This window comes from Centroberyx affinis, unplaced genomic scaffold, assembly GCF_046629955.1.
Source record: "Centroberyx affinis isolate AG114_WGS23_722 - 3 ecotype Tasmania unplaced genomic scaffold, CSIRO-AGI_Caff_v1 ptg001982l_1, whole genome shotgun sequence".
In the NCBI taxonomy this organism is placed as follows: Eukaryota; Metazoa; Chordata; class Actinopteri; order Beryciformes; family Berycidae; genus Centroberyx; species Centroberyx affinis.
Window position 1 is genome coordinate 32,306 of NW_027280328.1, and position 22,003 is coordinate 54,308.

The 22,003-nt window shown below is 40.1% G+C and overlaps 1 protein-coding gene across 2 annotated transcripts; it reads left to right on the top strand.

The window, feature by feature from the left end:
* styk1a (serine/threonine/tyrosine kinase 1a) lies at positions 1–19,743 on the top strand. Of its 2 annotated transcripts, none has more exons than XM_071530810.1 (10): positions 1–256; positions 6,289–6,344; positions 11,735–11,956; positions 12,698–12,934; positions 14,157–14,338; positions 15,055–15,135; positions 16,045–16,259; positions 17,088–17,128; positions 17,477–17,573; positions 18,768–19,743. In XM_071530810.1, exons 2-10 carry the CDS (start codon positions 6,290–6,292, stop codon positions 18,961–18,963), a joined length of 1,326 nt encoding a protein of 441 aa, XP_071386911.1. In that variant the 5' UTR covers positions 1–256; position 6,289; the 3' UTR covers positions 18,964–19,743. The 2 variants fall into 2 exon arrangements, with proteins under 2 accessions (XP_071386911.1, XP_071386912.1); XM_071530811.1 differs by lacking the exon at positions 1–256 and adding an exon at positions 1,247–1,375.
* The last annotated feature ends 2,260 nt before the right edge of the window (positions 19,744–22,003 follow it).

Consider the following 22,003-nt stretch of genomic DNA (forward strand, 5'->3'; position numbering starts at 1 on the left):
CAAGCGAGAAACAGAGTGCACAGCAGAGACAGAGAGATTCCCCCATCACCAGTGTCTGAAATGGAGACGTGGCTGCCTGTGGACATCGCCGCACACTGGAGCCAGACTGGGAAAACATGAAGCCGAGCAGCAGGTGGACTTGAGTCTGTCTTACAACTCTACAGTTATATGGATTACAGGGAGAGCAGAACCACATGCTTTGAATACTGGGAGCACACAGTGTTTGACACCAGGACTGTCCCGGAGAGCTGGCCAGGTGAGACGACAAAGTCCGTCAAGTCCACTCAAACACTGTTGATATGGGAATTAGAAGCAACCAAATCCGGACACACACTCTTTGATGATGTGATTTCCAGTATTTTAGCACAGATTTTTCCAACAGTTTCCTGCTGAAAGGCATGTGACACGGAATCACCGATATTTGAGAATATGAAATTTCATATCAAACAGGGTGTGTGTCCGGATTTTGACAGTGTTACGGTAACTTTTAGGCTCCTATTCATGGGGTATCATGTGTGTCTTTGTGTGTGTGTAATATTATATGTGTAGTGTGTGTTTCAGTGCACTGTTTTGTGTGTTTGTGTGCGTGCGTGCCTGTTTGTGTGTGAGTGGTGTGTCTGTTGTATTGCATTACTTTAATGCGTGAGTGTGTTTTTATGTATGTATGTGTGTGTGTGTGTGTGGTATCATCATATGTGTGCATGCTTGTGTCTGTGAGTTGAGAGTGTGTTTTGATGCGCTGTTTTACTTGTGTCTGTGTTTATGTGTGTATGTGTGTTTTGAATGCATTGTTTTGGTGTCTCATGCCTGTGTATGTGAATGGGGTGTGTGTGTCATGATCCATTGTTGTGGTGTGTGTGCGTGTGTGTGTGTGTGTGTATGTGTGTTGATGCAGAAAAGGTACACGGTGCAAATGAGAGTGAGAGAACAATGCAGACAGACTGGTTCAGTGACACCAATCCTATCGTGCCTACAGGGTAGAGGAGAATGTCAAGGTGTGTGTGTGTGTGTGTGTGTGTTTGCCTCCAAAAATGCACAGTTAGAACATTCCTGTGCGCTTTTGTAAGGGTGTGTGTGTGTGTGTGTGTGTGTGTGTGTGTGTGTGTGTGTAATGTCACAATGGGAGTGTTCTCCATAATAAGAACAGAATTTTTCCATGCTGAGAGAAGCAAGGATGACAACGCATTATTAATAGGCTGCAATTAATAGGCTGCAATGAAGCGCAAAGTGGCGAACACACCTTGGAGACGAGTCGGCGGACACATGTCTTAACTCTGATGTAAACCATACCATTACATCACCGTGTCAGCCTGTAGTATACAGTAGGCGACTGTCACTCTGTTGAAACACAGCTCTTTGGATGACAGAGGACAAGGTAGGCATGAGAATAATCTCTTAAGCATTATTACCTTGAGAAACTACAGGCTGTGTTCATAGACGAAGGTAAAGCCTAGATTTTCATCACTGAAAAACAGGTTAAGTAAGGGATACAGCAGCTATCTCACTGTATTGCTTTTGACAAAAAATATTGATTTAAAGTAATTTCATTACAAAGTAATTTACAAGCTTCCACCAACAGAATGTCTGCAGTAACCAAGGAGAAACTGATTTTTAGCACAAGTTGTCACTAGTTAATTCTAGTCACTAGTTAAAAATCAATAAAATGGTGTAGACTTCTTGACTGTGGAGTGAAATGATTTGATGTGAAACCGCGGTCTGTTATTCACAAATACCAGACCTCAGAATTTGCCATCATTTGCCACAAAACCACGCAATTATTTAGGATAAGGCTTCATATCGGTCTTTAATGTATTCAATGTTGACACCTCTACAACTGCTAGTATAACCAAACGTAGAGAGCAAAGTACTTTTTGTTTTGTTTTCTTGACTAGAAATGAGGAAGTTTTCTCTCTTTCCCACCACCACCTCCCTCCTTCTCTCCCTCTCTCTCTCTCTGTAACTCATGGTCTCATGGTTAAACCACCTGTGTTTATTTTGTCACTTGCCGTTATAGAGCACTTTGATATTTGCCCAGGTAGATAACATCTATACATTCAGCATTGCCCGCTTATCTGTTAGCTTAACCTCATTTCTGTTTCTGGGTCACATTAGCTCTCTTTTAAGACCATTACCATGCTTATAATTAATAGTAATTATACTTACATAATGGTTAATGACAGTGGGTTCAGCTAAAAACTTTGAGCATTTGATTTGGTCAGATACTGTGGTGACAAACTCAGTCTCCAGCTGTCATCGTCTTGACTCTGTCAAACATGCAGGCAGACAGACACACTGTTACTGTTTGCCACATTTGATAAACAAATTGAATGGACAGGAACACTAAGTGGTCCTCTAATTGGCCGTGACAAAGTGGTTACTATGGCAGCCGGGAGGCAGCACAGAGGGCTTTCTATCAATCCCATAATTATTATCTAGTTGACCTTCCTTTTACCTTTTGATTTGAATATACTGTCTGCTAGTTGTGTGGAATACACTGGTTTGATAGGCTGTGTACGCCGATTTAAAATATACAGGATCTAATGGGTTCAGGGGATATTTGCATACACACTCACTCTTGCTTGCATGCACGCACGCACACACGAACATACACACACTCCCACTTGTTACCACACTCTCACTATGACACCTATGACTTACTGTTATCCGACAAGGATATTTTAATCTAGAATATTTCCCTTGTTGTTATGCATCTTCTTCTCATTCTGCATCCGAATAATGATTTGAGTTTGTTAATCGATGCATTTTATTACTGTGTTCTGCACTAACCTACACCTACCTTTTCTTTGCCTATAATATAGTCAGTCTAGTATTTTTTACTGCTTGTTTGTATAGAGATTGGTGGTCTTAACGTATACCAATCTCCTCAAGTACCACAACAACACTGTTCACATTCTATCTCCTAATAATAATCACAATAATAACTCTAGCTGGTCTTCTTTGTATTTTCTTATTTGAAAATAGTCCCATTGTCGTGTGCAATTGTCATCCAGTGCGTAATTCACTGGATGACAATTTCAAATATACAGGATCTAATGCTGTGGAAGGATATTGAACCAAATTGAATCATATGACTGAGTTAGTTCCATTTGTGCGTAACTAAGGGATTGTCAGGTGTGTGTAACGGTGTGTGTAACGTGTTGAATGTTGAGTCTGTATGGTGGAAGTGAGCGCAGCAGGTACTCTACTCCTAGGACTGTCTGGCAGACGGGTTTAGATCACAATCCAGTGGTTGAGTGTGTGTGTGTGTCTTTGTGTGTGTGTGTGTGTGTGTGCCATGCCTCCTCCGGCTTGGGGCTCTCTGAACTCTGAATCGTCCCCAGCCAGTGTCCAAAATTAACCTTTTGTCTCACCTGCCAAGGGCTGGAAAACAAAAGAAAATTACCTGCCAAGAAGAATAACTATTCTATAATAATTACTGATTCACCTGCCAAAGACAAATGGTACTGGCATTTGGCGCTTGGCAATTTTAGACTCTGTCAACACCTTTCTCACTTCCTTCCCCCTCAGGTAGTCTGTTAGCCTTTTCTTTTTTTTTTAAATGGAGAAAGACAGGAAGGATGGGAGAGAGAGGAATGATACACGACAAAGGTCCTATGCCGGATTTTAACCCAGGATTTTTTGTAATTACATGGCACAATCTGCTGAGTCGCTCTAAACTTTGAGGATTTAGGGCAAGCTGACGAATGGGGGCACTACTGATTAATCTGAGACAGATCATAATGATCTCTAGTGTGTTCAGGACTCCTGTGACTGGGCTTGGAAAAATACAGGAATATGAACGTGTGCATTCACATTGTAGGCATTTTTGCAGACACTCTTACCCAGAGCAACTCAGAAGGAGGGTGACAACAGAGTACGCTTCAATTTCTACATCGCCAACATTACTTGGCGATGTACTGCAACCAACAGTAAGGAGACCAAAGGTCAGAACCACAGTGGAGCAGTTTTGGTTACTCTTTTGTTTCTCTACTTGCTTAATCCCAAACAGATAACAACTTTTCTATATGAACCAGATAAACCTAGCCAGTTCAGATGGTTGAGCACAAACAGACTATACAGTCTGACTATACTATACTATACTATTTAACCCAGGCATTTCATTCCATGTGAGTTTTTGGTGGGTCTCAACATAAGCATAGGGCACTTCCAACTGCAGTTCACAAGTTTTAATGTTGATTTTAGTGTGTTTCTGTACGACAGCACTAGAGAGGCCAATGGATTTATTGGGTCTGAGAGAAGGCAAACAAGCTGTCAGCTGAAGGGGGTAAATACAATTACAACTTCTATTTCCTTGTGCGATTTTGAAAAAAGGCCAGCTGAGGTCGTATAAACCAGGTACTTTCTCCATGTGGTACAACTGCTTTTGGTGGGACTGTACCAAGTCACTATCTAAGCTCTGGGGATTTGGGGCTGCAGCTGAACAAGTAATAAAGTTGCTCTCACTGTATTCCTCTACTCTATGGTAATTACAACTGGATGATATATTAAACATAACCAGATAAGCTAATGAGGTTACTGCATTAATTAGCAAATATTACTATGTCAACATACTTGGCTTCACACAACACATGGGTCGTACTAATATGAACTCTGTATCTTAAAGCATTAAGGAGTTAGAGTAGTTTCATGAAAATTAGTTTCCCCTCATTAATATGCTCGAACCACACCATCTAGGGGAACCTGTGGCGTCAGTGTGAAGTTTCTGTCATGTGTTGTTCTTGAGGTATTGTGTTCACAGGAATGTGTCCGCACAAAGACGAGAGAGAATAAAAAACGAGGCCATCAGGACAACATGACTCAGATACTTTCTGTTTTAACATCAAGGTTTTTAGGGAGGAGTAGCTGTCAGAATATTCCTGAAAGCGCTCATTGGGCTCATTTTGGAATGAAATTTTAATGAAATTTTTAATCTTTTTTCTTGTACCTAGGGTACATCCAAAAGTTAACATAAATGGGGCCAGAATATTCTTGAAAGGGCTCATTTTTATTTCATATCACATCACAACAGGATTACAGTAACCAAATAACAGTCATTGTAAATGGAATCTGCTATAGTTACCTAACAAAAGAAATAGCTGGTCATGGGTTTTATTTGGCTACTCAGAAACGCTTGAAGGGAAAAAGATAATTTGATTCTTAGACTGTACGCTCAAATATAATTTACCCCACTTGAAATAATGGTAAAGAATGGTACAATTTGTTATGACAGTAAGATCAGAACCTAACCAATTTTACAAAAGTCGGTTAGGTTCTGGGTTGGGTACGTCAATGTAGAAAAGACTAGTCTACACACCTCTGCTCATATATCTATTATTGACATTAACATTTCGGGCTGCTGCTGATCAGTTACTGTGTTACTCAGTGTGTTTCTCTACTTTCTCTACTCCATTCTGTGGTCATGATAGCTGGTTAATCACAAATGACGATGAGCTCGGTTATACGAGCTGTTGAACCCAGACACTTCCTCCATGAGATCTGAGAGGTTTATTAATGGGCCTGCTGGATGCCAAGTCAATCTATCTCAGCTTTTATGGATTTTGGGTCACTGCTGAGCGATGGTAATACTGATCTCTGCTCCTGTATTCTCTGTGTTGGCACAGATGTCTGGTTAACTTTACTAAATAACTAGTCATACTACTCCTCATATTTGCCGTGACATTTACTTGTTTTTACCCATTTGTCAAGCACTTGAGCTGAAATATCGGTGCGTAAAATAAATGTCACAGCAAATATACAGAGGGTGCGACTAGTTATTTTCTCCACTGCAAAAAATGACAAGTTGTCAAGTAATTTTATCTTGTTTCCAGACCGATCAAGCTTATTTCATGATATTTTTAGTCAAATTATTTCACTGAACCAGCAGATAATCTTGCTGGTTTGAATACATTTCACTTGATTCATGCCAACATGACTTCTTTCAAGAAATCATCATAAAACAATGAAGAAACAAGAAACTTTCTCCAAGACAATTTCACTTAGAATAAGCTTGATATGTTTGGATACAAGATAAAATAAGTTAGATAATCATTGCCAGTCTGCACCTCTTTGGCTGTTTTTTTGAAAATGACTGATAGCTGGTGAAACAAAACTCAACTCACTGCATATACAGTATCTCCCAGCTACTTTGTCCGTACAGTATGAGTTGTTGTCAAGTCACTCTGTCTAAGCTTTGGGGATTTAGGGTTGCTGCTGAGCAGAGGTAATGCTGATCTCTTCCTCCAGCTGATGGTAACGTTGATCTATGTGTGTTCCTCTCCTCCTCTCCAGCATGTCATCCAACTCCACGGCCGATAATCTGTGTGCACCGGAGGACACCATCTGTGGTGAGGACACGCCTGCCACTCTTCATCTCTCTCCTCTGATCGTCTCCTACACTTTCTGCTCTCTTCTCTTCGTCTCCTACACTTTCTGCTCTCTTCGTCTCCTACATGTTCTCCTCTCTCTTCTCCTCGTCTCCTACACTTTCTCCTCTTCTCTTCGTCTCCTACACTTTCTCTTCTCTTCGTCTCCTACACTTTCTCCTCTCTTCTCTTTGTCTCTGACACGTTCTGCTCTTCTCTCCGTCTCCTACACGTTCTCCTCTCTCTTCCCTTTGTCTCCTACACTTTCTCCTCTTCTCTTCGTCTCCTACACTTTCTCTTCTCTTCGTCTCCTACACTTTCTCCTCTCTCTTCTCTTCATCTCCTACACTTTCTCCTCTCTTCTCTGTCTCTGACACTTTCTGCTCTTCTCTTCGTCTCCTACACGTTCTCCTCTCTCTTCTCTTCGTCTCCTACACTTTCTCCTCTCTTCTCTTTGTCTCTGACACTTTCTGCTCTTCTATTCGTCTCCTACACGTTCTCCTTGCTCCTCTCTTCGTCTCCTACACTTTCTCCTCTCTCTTCTCTTTGTCTCCTACTCTCTCCTCTCTTCTCTTCGTCTCCTACCCTTTCTCCTCTCTCCTTTGTCTTACCCTTTCTCCTCGTCTCCTACCCTTTCACCTCTCATTGTCTCCTACCCCTTCTCCTCTCTTCATCTCCTACCCTTTCTCATCTCATCGTCTCCGACCCTTTCTCCTCTCTCCTCTGTCTGTCTCTCAACTCTGTGCCTCTATTCTCCTCTTTCCTTCTCTTCTGCACGTTCTCTACAGAGCTGAAACGTGCCAATTTCCCGTTCGTTTTCTCCGTACACATTTCAGAAAATACGATTCAGACACATTTCAGAAAACAAGATTCAGAAAAATATATATAAGAAAAATGAAAAAAGGCAAGGGTACAAGACTGTGTGCATAACGTTTTTTAAGAGTGATGTAATTTTCAACAGTGATTAGTAATTCAATAATATACCACAGCGGAGTGGTGCTAATCACCAATACAGATTGCTTGTCAACTAATGTTACTACACTCACACTTACTACACACATGTTGGCTACCAACCATGTGCAACTCTGGAGTGACCAGCGACCTCTCTGCAACCTCTCCAATTTGAAACTCGCTAAAAGCTTGTGGGTAGTGTAGTATTTCACAAAGAACTTGGGAATAAAACTCAACAAAGCTGAAATCGGACTGGCTTCTACAGGAACACACTGTACTTGTTTCACAATCTAATAGCTCATGGTAAGTCTACCTTACACTGTTAAAACATTACCGCTGATAATAGAATTCCCTGTGGGAAAAATGAAGGGAAAATTTACTAATGGAACCCAACATTTCAGCTCTATAGTCTGTTTACTTTCGCCACTTGTATGCTTCCACTACTGCTTCTATCCTCCCCTCTCTTATGCCACTCTCCTCCTGTTTCCTCTGCTAGTCCCTTAGTCTTCCTCCATTATCACTCCTCATCATTCCTTCATGCATGCTTTTATTGATACTCTCACTTCTCTACTCACTCTCTACTCTCACCTCCCGCCGTCAAGCTGAACTCAAGTTAAACATCTTAAAACTCAACAGTAGGCTCCTTTTTCTTTTCGTTCACTGGGAAAGTCATAGACTCCATTATTTTTCTTTTTTTAATCTTTAATCCTTCTTATTTTCATTTATTTTCATGCCCCCTGCTGTGCTTTACTTGGTTTTCCACTATTCAGCTCTGGTACACTTATTTCCATATAAATTTTTTTCTCGTCTACCCTTCTGTCCTCTCCATCTCTCCCTCTCTTTAGAGTGAACATGCTAAAGGTTTTTGCACCCATGAAAGGCTTTAGCAAATCAGGACCTGAGGTGCAACACCCAGCCTTCAAACAATGTCACATGAAATACAGGTGGCTGAAAAAGATGTGCGATTACACAATCAGATGGAGTAATAGCTGCTGATTTCCTTGATATTGCTGGGAAGACATTGTGATAACAGAGTTAATTATTATATAATCTAGATAAGGCTTTAAGGGCAGATAGCATATCAAGGTAAATAACCGAATCATAGTAGAAAAGATTACACACTAGGATCTCCATTCCTATATTGCCAATAGCAGATATATGAGTTCCTAGATGTGTAGACTAGTCTTTTCTACTGTGACGTGCCCAATCCAGAAGCTAAATTTTACAAACTGTATTTTGAATAGTATTACTTTCATTACAAATTGTACCATTCTTTAGCATTATTTGGGTTAATATTTGAGCTTCTAGTCTCTTCTTGAGCTTCAAAATGTCTTTTCCCCTTCAAGTGTTTCTGAGTACCCAAATCCATAATTATCTTTTATAAAGTAACTAGAGTAGATTTCATTTACAACTCTGTTATTGGGTTACTGTAATCTGTTGTGATCTGTGATATGAGAAAAAAAAAGCCCTTTCAAGAATATTCTGTCCCCATTTATCATTAGTTTCACATGTACCCTTGGCACAAGAAAGCTATTACAATTTGATTCCAAAATTAGCCCATTTGGACTACTACTACCTACTCTTAAACATGGGAGCTGGCATGAATAAGTTATGATCCATTTTAAGATCTTTTGAGTTTTTGAGGAGGAGAGAATGTGTTTTTGAAATAGTGATTTCTGTATTCTAGGTAGAAAAATTGTCTAAAATAGATAAATAGCATATTCAATAGGCTATAGCATATAACAAAAAAGAATGGGTTAGGCCAAACACTCTCCTTGACACATCTCTTAAGACTGTTTACACTGTATTTCAAAGGTTTGTTAGCCTAAGATGTTGGACTTGCATTGAGACTTTGTGGGGCAGAGGTGTGGAAAGTTCAGGCTCAAAGAAACTCTTTAATGAGAAAGACAGGAAACGATTACACCACGCTGCAAATTCCCCACCACACCTAAGAATGTACCAAAACCAGAATGCATTGTTTATACAGACAAGCCTTTTTACATTCCAGTTTTAATCCCTCCAACAACAGTGGATTCAATTCAGTATGATTTACTCAACAGGAGGCATGTGAGATGATATATTTGATTGCTACTGCTATTTTAGTAACTTTGTGTAAAGGGAGTGTGCATCCGTCTGAAGTGTGGCAATGGATGGCTTTCAGTGACGCAGCACACCCTCTCCCGGCCATAGAGGAGGCCCAATATGGAGGACAGATCGAACATAATTAGAAATAAATTAGTAATAAATTAATCTATTAAAAAATACAAAAAATAATAAATGTATAAAATGATATGCAGAGAAAAACAAAGCGTACTCAAGAATCTATTAATACAAAAATAAACTAGAAAATGTGCTCAGTAGAGCACAGACCTCCGCCATGTCAGACAACACCCCGCAAGGCAGTTATGCACCTTTTGGTGATATGCCACGCCCACCTCCACACCCCCTTTTGGCCAATCGACATGATTGCCCAACTTTGCCCAACCGGACGGACAGACAAACACACAGACGTGGGTGAAATCATTACCTCCTTGGTGGAAGTAATGTAGAAAATGATGTGCAGAGAAAAACAATCTGTACTCAAGAAAAAATAAATAATATATTTCCTTATTCATGTATTTCTGTATTCATCTGTGTATTTCCTGCTGAATGGCTGATGCTAATAAGATCAGTTTCAGTGCGCCTGGTGTCCCGACACTAGAAGTTGACCGACTTAATTCTCTGGATATCACAACAGTGTTCATCATTGCAGCAGCTGGTCCGGCCAGTCTTCTTGGCAGTGAACAACTTATGGCCTAATAGTGAAGTTATGTCAACAATGCGGCGGGACTTGAAGTCTGTTGCAGACAAAGTTGTTTTTGTTGTCAGCCAAGTAAGACAATCCAATCCAGCAATTCACCATAACCATGGCTAACCAACAGAGTGTTTAATACCACCCAAATGTGTTTGACTACAGCCTGATTATCATAATAGGGAGAATAACTGAATATATAAGGAAATAAATAAGTAGGGAAGTAAATGACTACACGGATCATTTCTCTTGTTGCATCGTCTTACTTTTTTTTACTTATTCATTTATGCTCACTCTTACATATTTATATAGTTATTTCCAAATGTATATGCATTTTGTTTTTTAACATTTATTTTTGTATTCATCAGTAGATTTATTTAACCATTCATCTATTTCTAATTATGGCCGCTTCTGTCCTCCTTAATCCACAGCTCTTGGGCAGCAATAGCATACTTATTTGTGATAGAGCTGCAAAGCCTGTATAGACAAGATGAGTCTTTAATGACGGGCTTTTCAACACAGGGGTGAGAAGAGGGTGACCTGGTGGTGACAGACTGTCCTGTCACCAAGTCACAAGTCCAACCTTTGCAACAGCCAAAGTATTGAGTATCCTGTCAAAGTGTTCTTGAGCAAGACACTGAAACCCTGCCTGCACCATCTTACAAACAGCGCAATTAGGAATTTGTCTCTTTGCATATTCCTCCGAGACACAAACACATGTACACACTTCACTAGAGGGGTCAGAGTGCAGCACATTACTGTCTCGACTCCAGGATCAGCAATAAAGGGATTGGACCTGTGACCCATTACTGTGTTTGTTTACAGCATATTACAGTGCTGTGAAAAAGTAAAATAAATAAATATACACAGTACATAAAAATGAATACATTTAAAAATGCATATGGGTGCACTTTCACTGGAGTTTGTCCTGTCCAGTATCTTGTAAGATAAACTCCAGTGAAAGTGCACCTGTATGTATTTGCAGAGAGTGTGAGGGGAGCATAATAATTTATTTTTTCTTTGAAACTTGAAAACCTGGACTCCAATGCCATCTGCAAGTGAACCTTACATTCCACATTATATTCATGTTTTCTAAGACTGAATCCATCCTACACCCTAAAATCCATTGAGATTCCATTGAGACGTGTTATCAGCTTCTGTTGGCTAAAAAGTCAGAATAACTACAATTTTGAACAGCAAATAACATTCAAAACCTATAGTTACAACCTGAATATGAGATCTGAGCAGCATAAGATATGAAATGTTGATCAAATATTTGTCAGTGACACAATCTAGCTTAAGGGGTGTACTTACTGTTGCACACCATATGTTTGATTTGAATATTCTAACTTCATAAAAATATATAGAATTTTCTCATTACTTTAGTGTAATGAGAAAATATAAATGTAAACATTGTATATGTCTCAGACAAAAAAATAAAAATCATTTTGTAGCACAACAAATTGTACAAAAAGGGGTTTGAAAACTTTTTCCACAGCACTGTATATACCTGGTAGCCTACTATGCAGTGTTTTGCACTCTCTCTTGGGCCTAACATTTGTCCATGCCCCCCTCTACTCTCCTCCCCTCCCCTCCCCTCCCCTCCCCTCCTCTCCCCTCCCTCTCTCAGTGATCAGGGTGTATGAGCAGGAGGTGATCATCGTTCCCACACTGCTCCTCCTGTTCTTCCTTTGCACCTTGCTGGCGGTGTGTTTGCTGAGGTATTGTCCCGAACGCAGGCGGGCTCGGAGTACGGCGCCCCAACCCTCCCAGAACCAGCACCCCTACCAGAGGTCGACCCACAGACAAACACAGAGGAACAGCCGCAGACAAGACTTACAGGGCATCGACGGTGAGCGAGCCAGCAGGAATCTGTGTTAGAGTGTATACTGTAAGAAAACATGACTAGGATTTGACCAATATGGGTTGAGACAAATTCTGATATAGATGATATTTTGTGCTGACATTCAATATTCTTAAATTTGACAATTTTCATACCAAAAAATTAAGTACTCAGTCAGGGAGGCATCTCCATCATATCAGAGGTGGATGACATTTACTGGTCGATATCTGATACTTAATAGAAGGCCAATATTGGCCCAACATATCTGCAAACTAATATATAACTCTAACTGTAATTAGGACAATTGTTGGGATTTTTTCCTATTTATTTATTTTTACCATTCACATTCAGTCAGTCTCGGCTTAATTTGTGGCTTCCATTTTCCCAAATGTACAAATAGTGCATCTAAAAATTCCCAAGAGCCTTCAGTGGCTGAGTGTATTAATATAAAATATTAGGATCACCTGCTTTTTCCATGAATTAGACTAATAAAATAAAAAAATAGACTCACTAGGTGAATCCTGGTGAAAGCTAAGATTGTTTTTGTTTTGCACCTAGTTTATTCTCAGTGTACCTTCCTGCTTTAATCATTTATGATGCTGTCATGAATGATTTTATTGTTTATCTTATTTGTTTTTATCCATCAGTTTTATTTTCTGTAGAGCACTCACTGACTATCTTGTCAACATACTAACAAATACATTTTATGCTCTTATTTATTATTACTCTGTGCCCAAATCTCTCTCCCAGCCCCCCCTGGACTGAACGCACTGGAACATGAAGAGCTGCCGATGACAGTTCAACAGATCCAGCAGAACGTCAGGCCGACCCTGGCTGCAGTACCGCAGACGGCCACAGCGAGGCAGCATGCAGACTTTAACCAGTTCACCACCCTGCCGCTGTCCTTCTGCGTCAAGACTGACGACTCAGTCCACCTCTACAGAGCCCGAATGGACAGCAGGGACGTCGTCCTGCGGGTCCTGAAAGGTAAACTCAGCTGTGCCGGGCCAAATCTACTACCATCTTAGTTTCATGTATAGAATCTGAACTATTGCTGCACCCGCGCTCGATCCCAAAAACAACTGGTTGGAGAAAAGTTAGTGTTGCCCTCTTTTCAGTTGGAAAGTACAAGGGATGGTCTGTTAACTAGTGGGTTTAGAGACACTAGAGGTTTGTATTACAGTACACTAACTTGGTTCTACTGTATGATCACAAAGCGATACTTCATTGATCGACATAGGGAAGTTCTCTTTTCACTTCTCCCACTTCTACAGGGAGGTCAGAGGTCAGGCTCAGCTACAGAACAGCAGCCCTGGCATGAGTCAGGGGTCAGTACTCACAGACAGTACTAATGCAGGATAGATGATTGATGGGATAAATGCATGAAGGAGGACATCAATAATGGCTGCTAATGTAGCATACAGCATGTGACTGTAGCATAATACTCTAAAAACGATCAGTAGTACCTAAGAAACAAAGGGCCTCAACTGGCAGCCAACAGCTGGGTCTAGTGAGCAGAAATAGTGAAGACGAGTCACTTCTATTAGAACATGAAGAATCGTAAACTCTATGTAATACATTTTTAGCAGTAAGGTGTTAAAACTATAGAGCTACAATGACAAAGTTACACTTCAAATTTATTTAAATTGATTATGCTTAATTAATACCAAGTGGCTGAGTTATGTGTTTTGTTGTGTAGTGTATTGTGTGCTGTCACATGACACTGTAAATAAATCATACCCGCTACACACCTCACCCAATTTTTGTTTTTGTTTTTTTCATTCTGGATCACAAATGACAATTTCATAATCTTGCCCAGGAACACATTAAAACACATAGGACCCACTGGAGCAGAAGGTAAAGGGCCAAAATTAATATGGGTGTTATGCAACACAGTTGGCCAAAACTAATTTTATTTGACACTGATTATTTAGATACATTTATGTACATAAATAATAGTACATAATCATATTCCTTATGAATATACTTTCACATGAGCCTTTTTCTCAAACTTTTAGATTTTGTTAAGTTCAATCACAATAGATTAAATGTAGAATACTTTGGAACGCCAAAATCTTTTTATGAAGAGTAAAACGTCTCTCTCAGGTGACACCTCGGGTGGCCCAGCACTACTACTCAGTCTGGCTTCTGACTCTACATCAACACTGCAGAAACTAGAACTTATTCTGTCATCTAACCTCTTCCCCAGAGACGGCAGACGGCAGCGAGAAGCAGCACTTCCTGGGTTTCGCTTCCTTCCTGTCGGGGTTGGGGCCACACCCCTTCCTGCCTGCCCTGGTGGGCGTGGTTTCAGTGCAGGCGCCCCTGGTGATGGCGGTGGAAGAGCTGCAGCACAGGGACCTGCTGGGCTTCCTGTGGAGATGCAGACAGGTACAGTAATCTATTACTGACCTAGAGAGAGACAAGTTACCTATTCTTGACATAAGAGATAGGTATGTTAGCCCATTGCTTACTTAAGAGACAGCGGGTATCTGCCGGTTTCAGAGAGCCAAATATAAGACTTTTTAAGACCTTTTTAATGCCACCTGCAATTGAATTTAAGTCCAATTTAAAAACCAAAATGGTATATTTTCGATTGAACATGACTAATGAAAGTTGTGATACTATAAATGGGCAGCATAAGAAAAACATGACATGACATCCAGTTGTGTTTACTAAAGCAGATACAATGAAAAAACAACTGACTTGAAACTTCTCCTACCCCACCAAAGAACTGCTGGCACATAAATGGGCTGCATATCATTAAATATAATTTATACAGGGTTAGGGTTAGGTAAAATTATGTTGGTATGAACTCTAAACCCTGGTCAAGACCTTTGACCTTTAAAACATAAAAAAGCAGTTACTGCTGCTGGCCTACGTGTGGCAGTATAGGGCAATGTAACCTGTTACTGACAGAGAGAGGTATGGTTGCCTGTTTGTGTTGTAAGAGACAGGTATAGTAACCTATTAACACATGAGACAGGAGCGGCAGTCAATTACTGATATACATAAGAGACAGGTTTAACAGTATGGCTCAAAATATTACCCTTCAACTGAAAGGAGGTTCACAAAAACATTTACCTTTCCCCTCTCCTTCTCTATAGGATAACTCAGGTGGAGAGTCTCCATGTGACCTGACAGAGAAGAGGATCTTCACCATGGCAGGACAGGTGGCCTCTGCTCTGGTTGGTTAAACTGCTGTCTGTCTGTGTCTGTCTGCCTCACTGCTTCCCTTCCCTGCCTTGTGGTAATTATTTGGTAAACAGAGCACGTCCTGTCTGTCAGCTTGTCTCTCAGTCTGTCTATGTCCTGCCTTTTGATTGCTTGGTAGAAAGGAGAACATAAAGTCTCTCAGTCTGCCTCTGTCTCTCAGTTTGTCTCTCTGTTAGTGTCATGTCTATCTGACCAAAAAAATCTTGTTGCTGTTTAGCAGACAAGTGAGAGTGTAGCCTCTATCTGTTCATCTGTCGTGATGTTTGTCTCTTTCTCTCAGTTTATCTATCTTCAATTTATCTTAAACTCCAGTAGTGGCGTTGTCACAATAACTGAAAGTTTAATACTACTTCAATACCGTTGCAAATGATTGAATTCAAGATTGAATTTTAGAAACATTACGACACTTTCACCAAATGTGTTCTGCAAGCTGAAAATCCATTTCATTGTCAACTCCAGAGGGCGTAAATGTGCAGATCGCACATGGATTGGATAGTTAAAAGGAGGAGGAGGATTGGGATGGACAGAGTCAGCACAAAATTCAACAACAGCTGAAAACATGACAACAGTGTCAAACAGTCTGCCCTGAATCCCAGTCCACCTAAACTGGCTGACAAAACTGGTGCCAGGGGAAAAATATGCCCCTGGAGCCGACAAGCAAACAACAAAACGGCTGTGCTAATACAAAGCTGTCCAGGTCAAATACCCTTTGCTCAATGGTTTCTCTTGTTTGCTGTGGTATCTAAGTAGTGTTAGATTTTTAGATATTAAACAAAGTATAAAAGTCAAAATTGTGACAACACTACTCCACAGTCAGTCCCTAAAAGAACCAAATTAAGGCATCCATTTGTTTCTCTTTCTTTATTTGCACATCTTCCTAGGAGTACCTGCACACTCAGCGCTGCATCCATGGCAACGTGGCAGCTCGCAGCGTTCTGGTTGGGGGAGACCTGACGGCCAAGCTGTGGGGATTGGGCCCCGCCTACCGCAGGAGAACGCAGGCCGGGTCGCCGGGGGAACTGGAGGACATGGAGATGAGGAAGTGGCAGGCGCCCGAAGTGCTGGCCAGGAGAGCGGTCACCCAGAGCAGCGATGTGTGAGTGACTGAGCCTCCTGAGAGAATATCACATCATGCAGAGAAGACGACTGAATATAACAAAAGTCATTAAAATGATCCCAGCCAGAGCCATTACATTACACTGCAGTTTGATTCTATCCCGGCTGATTTTTAAGATGTTGGAGAGCTGATGTATGTGAATTAATGCTTCTACCGCATGGCACACCGCAGTTAACAGATGTGGCGTCTCAGCAGCACTGGCATCTGCATTTTAACATCATCATATCACATCTTCTGTTCCATAGCCTTTTCCCAGTCTACTTCATATACTTGGAGATCAGCTAGACCATAGTGTGATTAAAAATAGGTCAATGGTCACTGTCAGTCCAGAAACCTCACAAAAAACAGAATTTTTGATCCTCTGATATTCCAAAATGAAAGAGCAGAGACTTCAAGATGTTTTGAATCACCACTTGATATTTTCAGCGCACACTGGGCTGCTGAACAATCGGTGGGTTTGAAAATCCACAAGTCTTTCAAAGATATATTCTAATCAATGGTCTTGATTTGAACGTTTGAACGACAATAAAACAGGAGCTAGGCCCATATGGTATGAAAGGCAAAAAGAGGTTCATCCCTCAACCCAATAAGCTTGATAAACACTAGTTCAGATGTTCTGTGGGACAAGAACAGAACTTGGACCACAAAGACCTTTTTCATTAACATGGTTATACTGTCTGTACCTATGAAGAGAAAAAATATACACATATATATATATATATATGTAAAAAGATCGATTTTTTTATTGAACCAATTCCTAGCCCTTTTATGGCCATGACTAATTCTAACTCTTCCTCCTTTTGGCAGATGGTCCTTTGGTATCCTGCTCTTTGAAATGGTCACATTAGGTGGGTGTTCTGAAATTACAGACTTACCTGCAAGAGCAGTTATTTATTTATTGATTCTTTGAAATCACATATCACTATATCACCACACAAGATTGCAAGCAAGTATATTGAGATACCCAAACTGTTAAATGTTAAATATGCTGTAATAGTTGTATTTGGCATTGGTTTGCTTAACATTTAAGGAAAATGTTGGAATTTTGATTATCATTAAAGCAAACTTCAAAGTAATTTTAAAGTAATGCAACACTTCTCACCTCTGTGTTTACCTCTTACTGCTTGAGCATATTCATTACACAATGTAGGCCCTGTTCAGCTTTGATCTAATACTGCCCTCCCATGTGTGTATAGGTGACCCACCGTTTGCTCAGCTCATGGCCAGCGAACTTCTGCAGTATCTCCAGAGAGGGAAAACACTGAAAAGACCAGCTACCTGCTCCAACTCACTGTAAGAGCAACAACAGACAACAGAGAATTATTGTTAAAGCTGTACAAATGCAGCTTCGCACATCAGCGGCCCTAAGTAGCAGCAGGATATAACCGTTTACATTTTTTGGAATGTTTGAAGAACTTTGTTACCCAGAAATCATGTAGTGTGACGTCAGGAAATTGTACACTCTTCTTCGATCTAAATCTCTTTCTAATGGATGGAAGTGGTGAATAGCATCTTTTTGCAGTAGCCATCACTGATGAGTCCAGCTTTCTCTGGACAGAGGACTCACTCACTGCAGTCTAGAAGACATTTATGAATTTTGCTCCTAAGTGTCAAATCGTTACTTCCTGTCCAGTGACCATACTTGACACCTAAAATCAAAATGAAATTTAATTGGGCAATTGAGGCAAATCTATGGGGTCTCAATTAGGGGGATAGGACACTCTCCTTTGTTGCAGCCCCACTGATTTAGGCTGATAAGACTAATGCTAAGGAGGATAAAAATCATGCCTAGTTTGGAAGAAAAGCAGACTGCATGAGACAAAATTATCTTTATTTTCAGTGTGTGGACTAGTGCTTCTTTATGTCACCACATTATTGCAATTAAAACACAGCCACAATTAAATAATAGTTTAAACATCCAATACTGTCCACTTACTATTTTGGCCTGTATAGCCAACTCCACCCACTTTAGAACTATTTGTAGATGCTTACCATTTGTCCCCTGGGTGTTTTTTTTCTTTTTTTTTTGTGGTTGTTTTAATCACCATTGTAGGCAGAGAAACTAATTTTGTTTAACCACAAACACTACACAGTGCTTGTTTGGAGTACAAATGCTTGAGGCCTGTTTGCCTAACTGTTGCCAAGGCAAAATTCAAATAATTTGTTAACTAGTTACTTGTCTAGTTAAGTTAAAGTTGGTTTTGCTGAAACAGATTAGCACTTAGCTAACGGTTAACATTAGCCCAAACAGCCTCGATTACTATTAACAGCAACAGCGCCATCTTGAGGCCGTTGGGGCGAGTTAGCACAATGTTTGGCTAGTGTAACGGAAAAAAACATCAACTTTTACCGAAACAAAACATAATTTTAACTACCTAAAACTCTCCCGTGCGCTGTGAAACTCCGGTGAGATAATATAGAAAGGGGTGAGTTAAATTATTCATGCCACTGGGTCATTATATCACCGGTATTTTTTACCGTCTCCAGGTTCGCCATCATCCGGTCCTGCTGCCAGTGGAATACGCAGCAACGTCTGTCCATGTCGGAGCTCATCAGGAAGCTGCACGCGGGGGAGAAATCAGCCAATGGGAGGACAGTCATCCGCGTGCCCGAGCCGCTGGACATGGAGAAATACCTGAGGGAGGCGGGGTATGGAGAGGCCTACAACTACGCTGTTCTCTGATTGGCTCCGAGTCGGATCAGTCAAAAAAAAAAAAACTGCTGCTCGGATTCAACTGTGCCCGTAGAACCTCCTTGGTCCCGCCCACTGGACCGCTCAAGTGATTTGCGGTACATTTCTTTGGGCCAGTTTCGAAGAACTTTGATATAAAAAAATGCACATTCCAATGAATTATTATTTTGCAGGACACTCACCTTCTATAAAGAGACTGTTGAAAGGTGTTATGAAGCACACTCACTTTACAAGAACTATATATTGAAAGAGTAATATATGATGAAATGTAAATACCATATGTCTTCTGTCTGTAAACTATATGTACTTTAAAGGGCTTATTATAAAGAAAGAGAACAACGCATGTTTCCTGCATGTTTTAATTGTAAAAGAGCTTATGTGTCATGAAGCTGCTCAATAGCTCAATAACAGGAGAGGACAGGTTGTACTGTACCTTTGCAGATCCCAGGAGTGACTGTGTGTGTAACTGGATGAATGTTAAGTGAAGCAGTGTTGAAAAAGAGCATGTGTTCCCAGCAAAAAGCCTTTCTCTAAGTTAAGGCTGAAAAAATAACCTGCAATGACTTGTTTTAACTTGTCATCACAGGTCCTGTCTGCAACCAATCTACATTTCTCCCTAGTATTCAGTTTAACTCACTTGGGGAAGCAAAATGGTGCAAGTGAAAGCAACCCATACAAAGTCTGACGTGTTAAAATAAATTAATAAACACACAACACAACAGTCCCTCATTCCTCACACAGGCTAGTTCTCCCATTTCAAAAATAAAAGCACAACCATCACGGCTTTTAAAATTGCTCCTTGATTATTTATTTGCATGATGATATTATTAACCTCGCCTCATCAAAGCTTCAAAACCAGTCCCCCCAAAGATTTTGCAGTTTTTCTGGGATTATTGCAAGCAAAAAAAAAAATGTTGATTCTGCAGCAGCTTCTTTGAAAAAGTTTCAAGGCCTTTTGCAGAAATCGACTGTTATTTTGTGAGAAAAGTGCTACGTTTTAGGAGAAACGATGAGTCGAGGAACGAAACTGCAATGATCTGCTTAACAAATGCTTTTGTTACACTGGTTATCGCCTCACGATGCAATGATTTGGAAAAGAAACTGGGGCTCATGTCACTTTAATGCAGTACAAGTGCAGTTTTTTGGTAAAAAAAACCACAAGCCCTTTCAATATGCGGAGGGACCTGTTGATTTTGCAGAAAAATCATGATATTAATACTACAAAATCCTGGGGCGACTGTGAAACATAAACACACAGCTATCAAAGATTATTATCCGTTTGGAAAGAGAATATTGTAATAACCACAGTCACTAACAATAAAGCCAAAGATAGCTAGCTAGGTAGGTATGTAAATACTGTAGGTAGATACACAATATGTGACAAAGCTATGAGGAAGACAGCAAGTTTCCTTGATCAAGGTAGCTACTACTTTTCAGTCATGGTTTTTTGGGGAAAGGCAACAGATGTCATTGCTTGAAATGACAATTGTAAAAAAGTAAGCACTAATATAAAAGAAGGAATGATATGAAAAGCAGTTTTAAAAACAGACAATCCTCGTCTAAACCTATTGTAGAGACTACTGAGAAAGGCCACAAGGTTCACAGATAGATAACATGAAAAAACTTCTACAGTAAATAGCTTAAACAAGGCAGTCCAGCAAACAAATGTGCATTTAAATATAAAGGCAAATATTACACTTATTACAGTATAGTTTTAAGGTATTCTCACTCGCAAACTCATTCACTCACTCACTCATTTTTTCTTCCCTTTTTCATTCATCCTAAACTTCGGTCCACATCCTGTGGCTACGAGCCTCGCTTTCTAAACAGACTTCCTTTTTGCTCACAAACGCAGCTTAAAGATACTTCAAATCAACATCATGATGCTGTAACTCCTTACTGTGAGTCTTTATCTCCTTCAGCTTTTCTTTTTAATCTTCATGTCTCTGCCCAAAATCAAGCCCCAGGCGTTTCCCTTTACTCAGATAAATCCTGCTGTAGAGCAGGAGAAGCTGCTTCCACCATTTGTACAGAAAGTGACATTTAACTCTAGAAAATGACTGACAGAACAAAATGAGGACAGATTATGGTTCTTTTTAGAGGAGAGTCGGCAACTGAGTCCTTGGTTGACAAATTATAAAATTGTTATTGGCTGGATCTTCTATATTTTAGAGACACTGAATGAAAATTTTGCATTTTGTGCTTTTGTCTACTGTTGATGTGCTCTGAAATATGTGTGGTCAAATGTAAAAATCATTGCCTATCATGGCTGAAAGTGGAGCTGTGAGAAAGTCATCTCAAGTCCCTTGCTTACAAAATACTCATGTATTTGAGTATGGATTTATTTGTGTTTTTGAGATATTGACTGGTGAATTTCAGGGAGCTGAACTTTAATCAAACCCTTTATGTGTTTCTAAACAGCATTTCAGACTTAAATCCATGCCGTTTGTGGATTAAGTTAGGGCAAGGGCTGTAATCAAAAAGTCAAAATAGAGACAGAAGAGTCTTATTTGAAACCAGAAGAGTTGGGAAATCTTTCAAAAACAGTTGTGAAAATGTTTCTGTGCAATATGATGCAACAATTGAAACAACAATGGTAGGGAAAACATTTTCTTTCTTTCTTTGAATGTTTGTGTTTGCCTTGAACAGAAACACAAGATGCAACTAAAAATAATCAGAAAAAAAACCAACACAACTCAAAGGTCAAAGTCAGAGGAAAGACAAGAACTTTAGCCCTTTCCACACCGGACTAGTGTTAAGCGTGGACCTCATGTAATTAATAAATTCACCCCCAAATGATGTATTAGTAGCAAAGCAAAACTTAAAGTTTGCATCAAAAAAAGCCTTGAAAACCTTCCTCTAGAGATTTTACCACTGCCTCCACTTTTTATGACAGGAGGAAGACAGAAATCACATATCTAGAAGAAGAAGAAAATGAAAATCACGCAGCAGAAATAAATTAGTAAGTTATTAGTTTGATTTGCAGAGGACATCCATCTACTACATAGAGATAAATAATTTGGTAGATAAT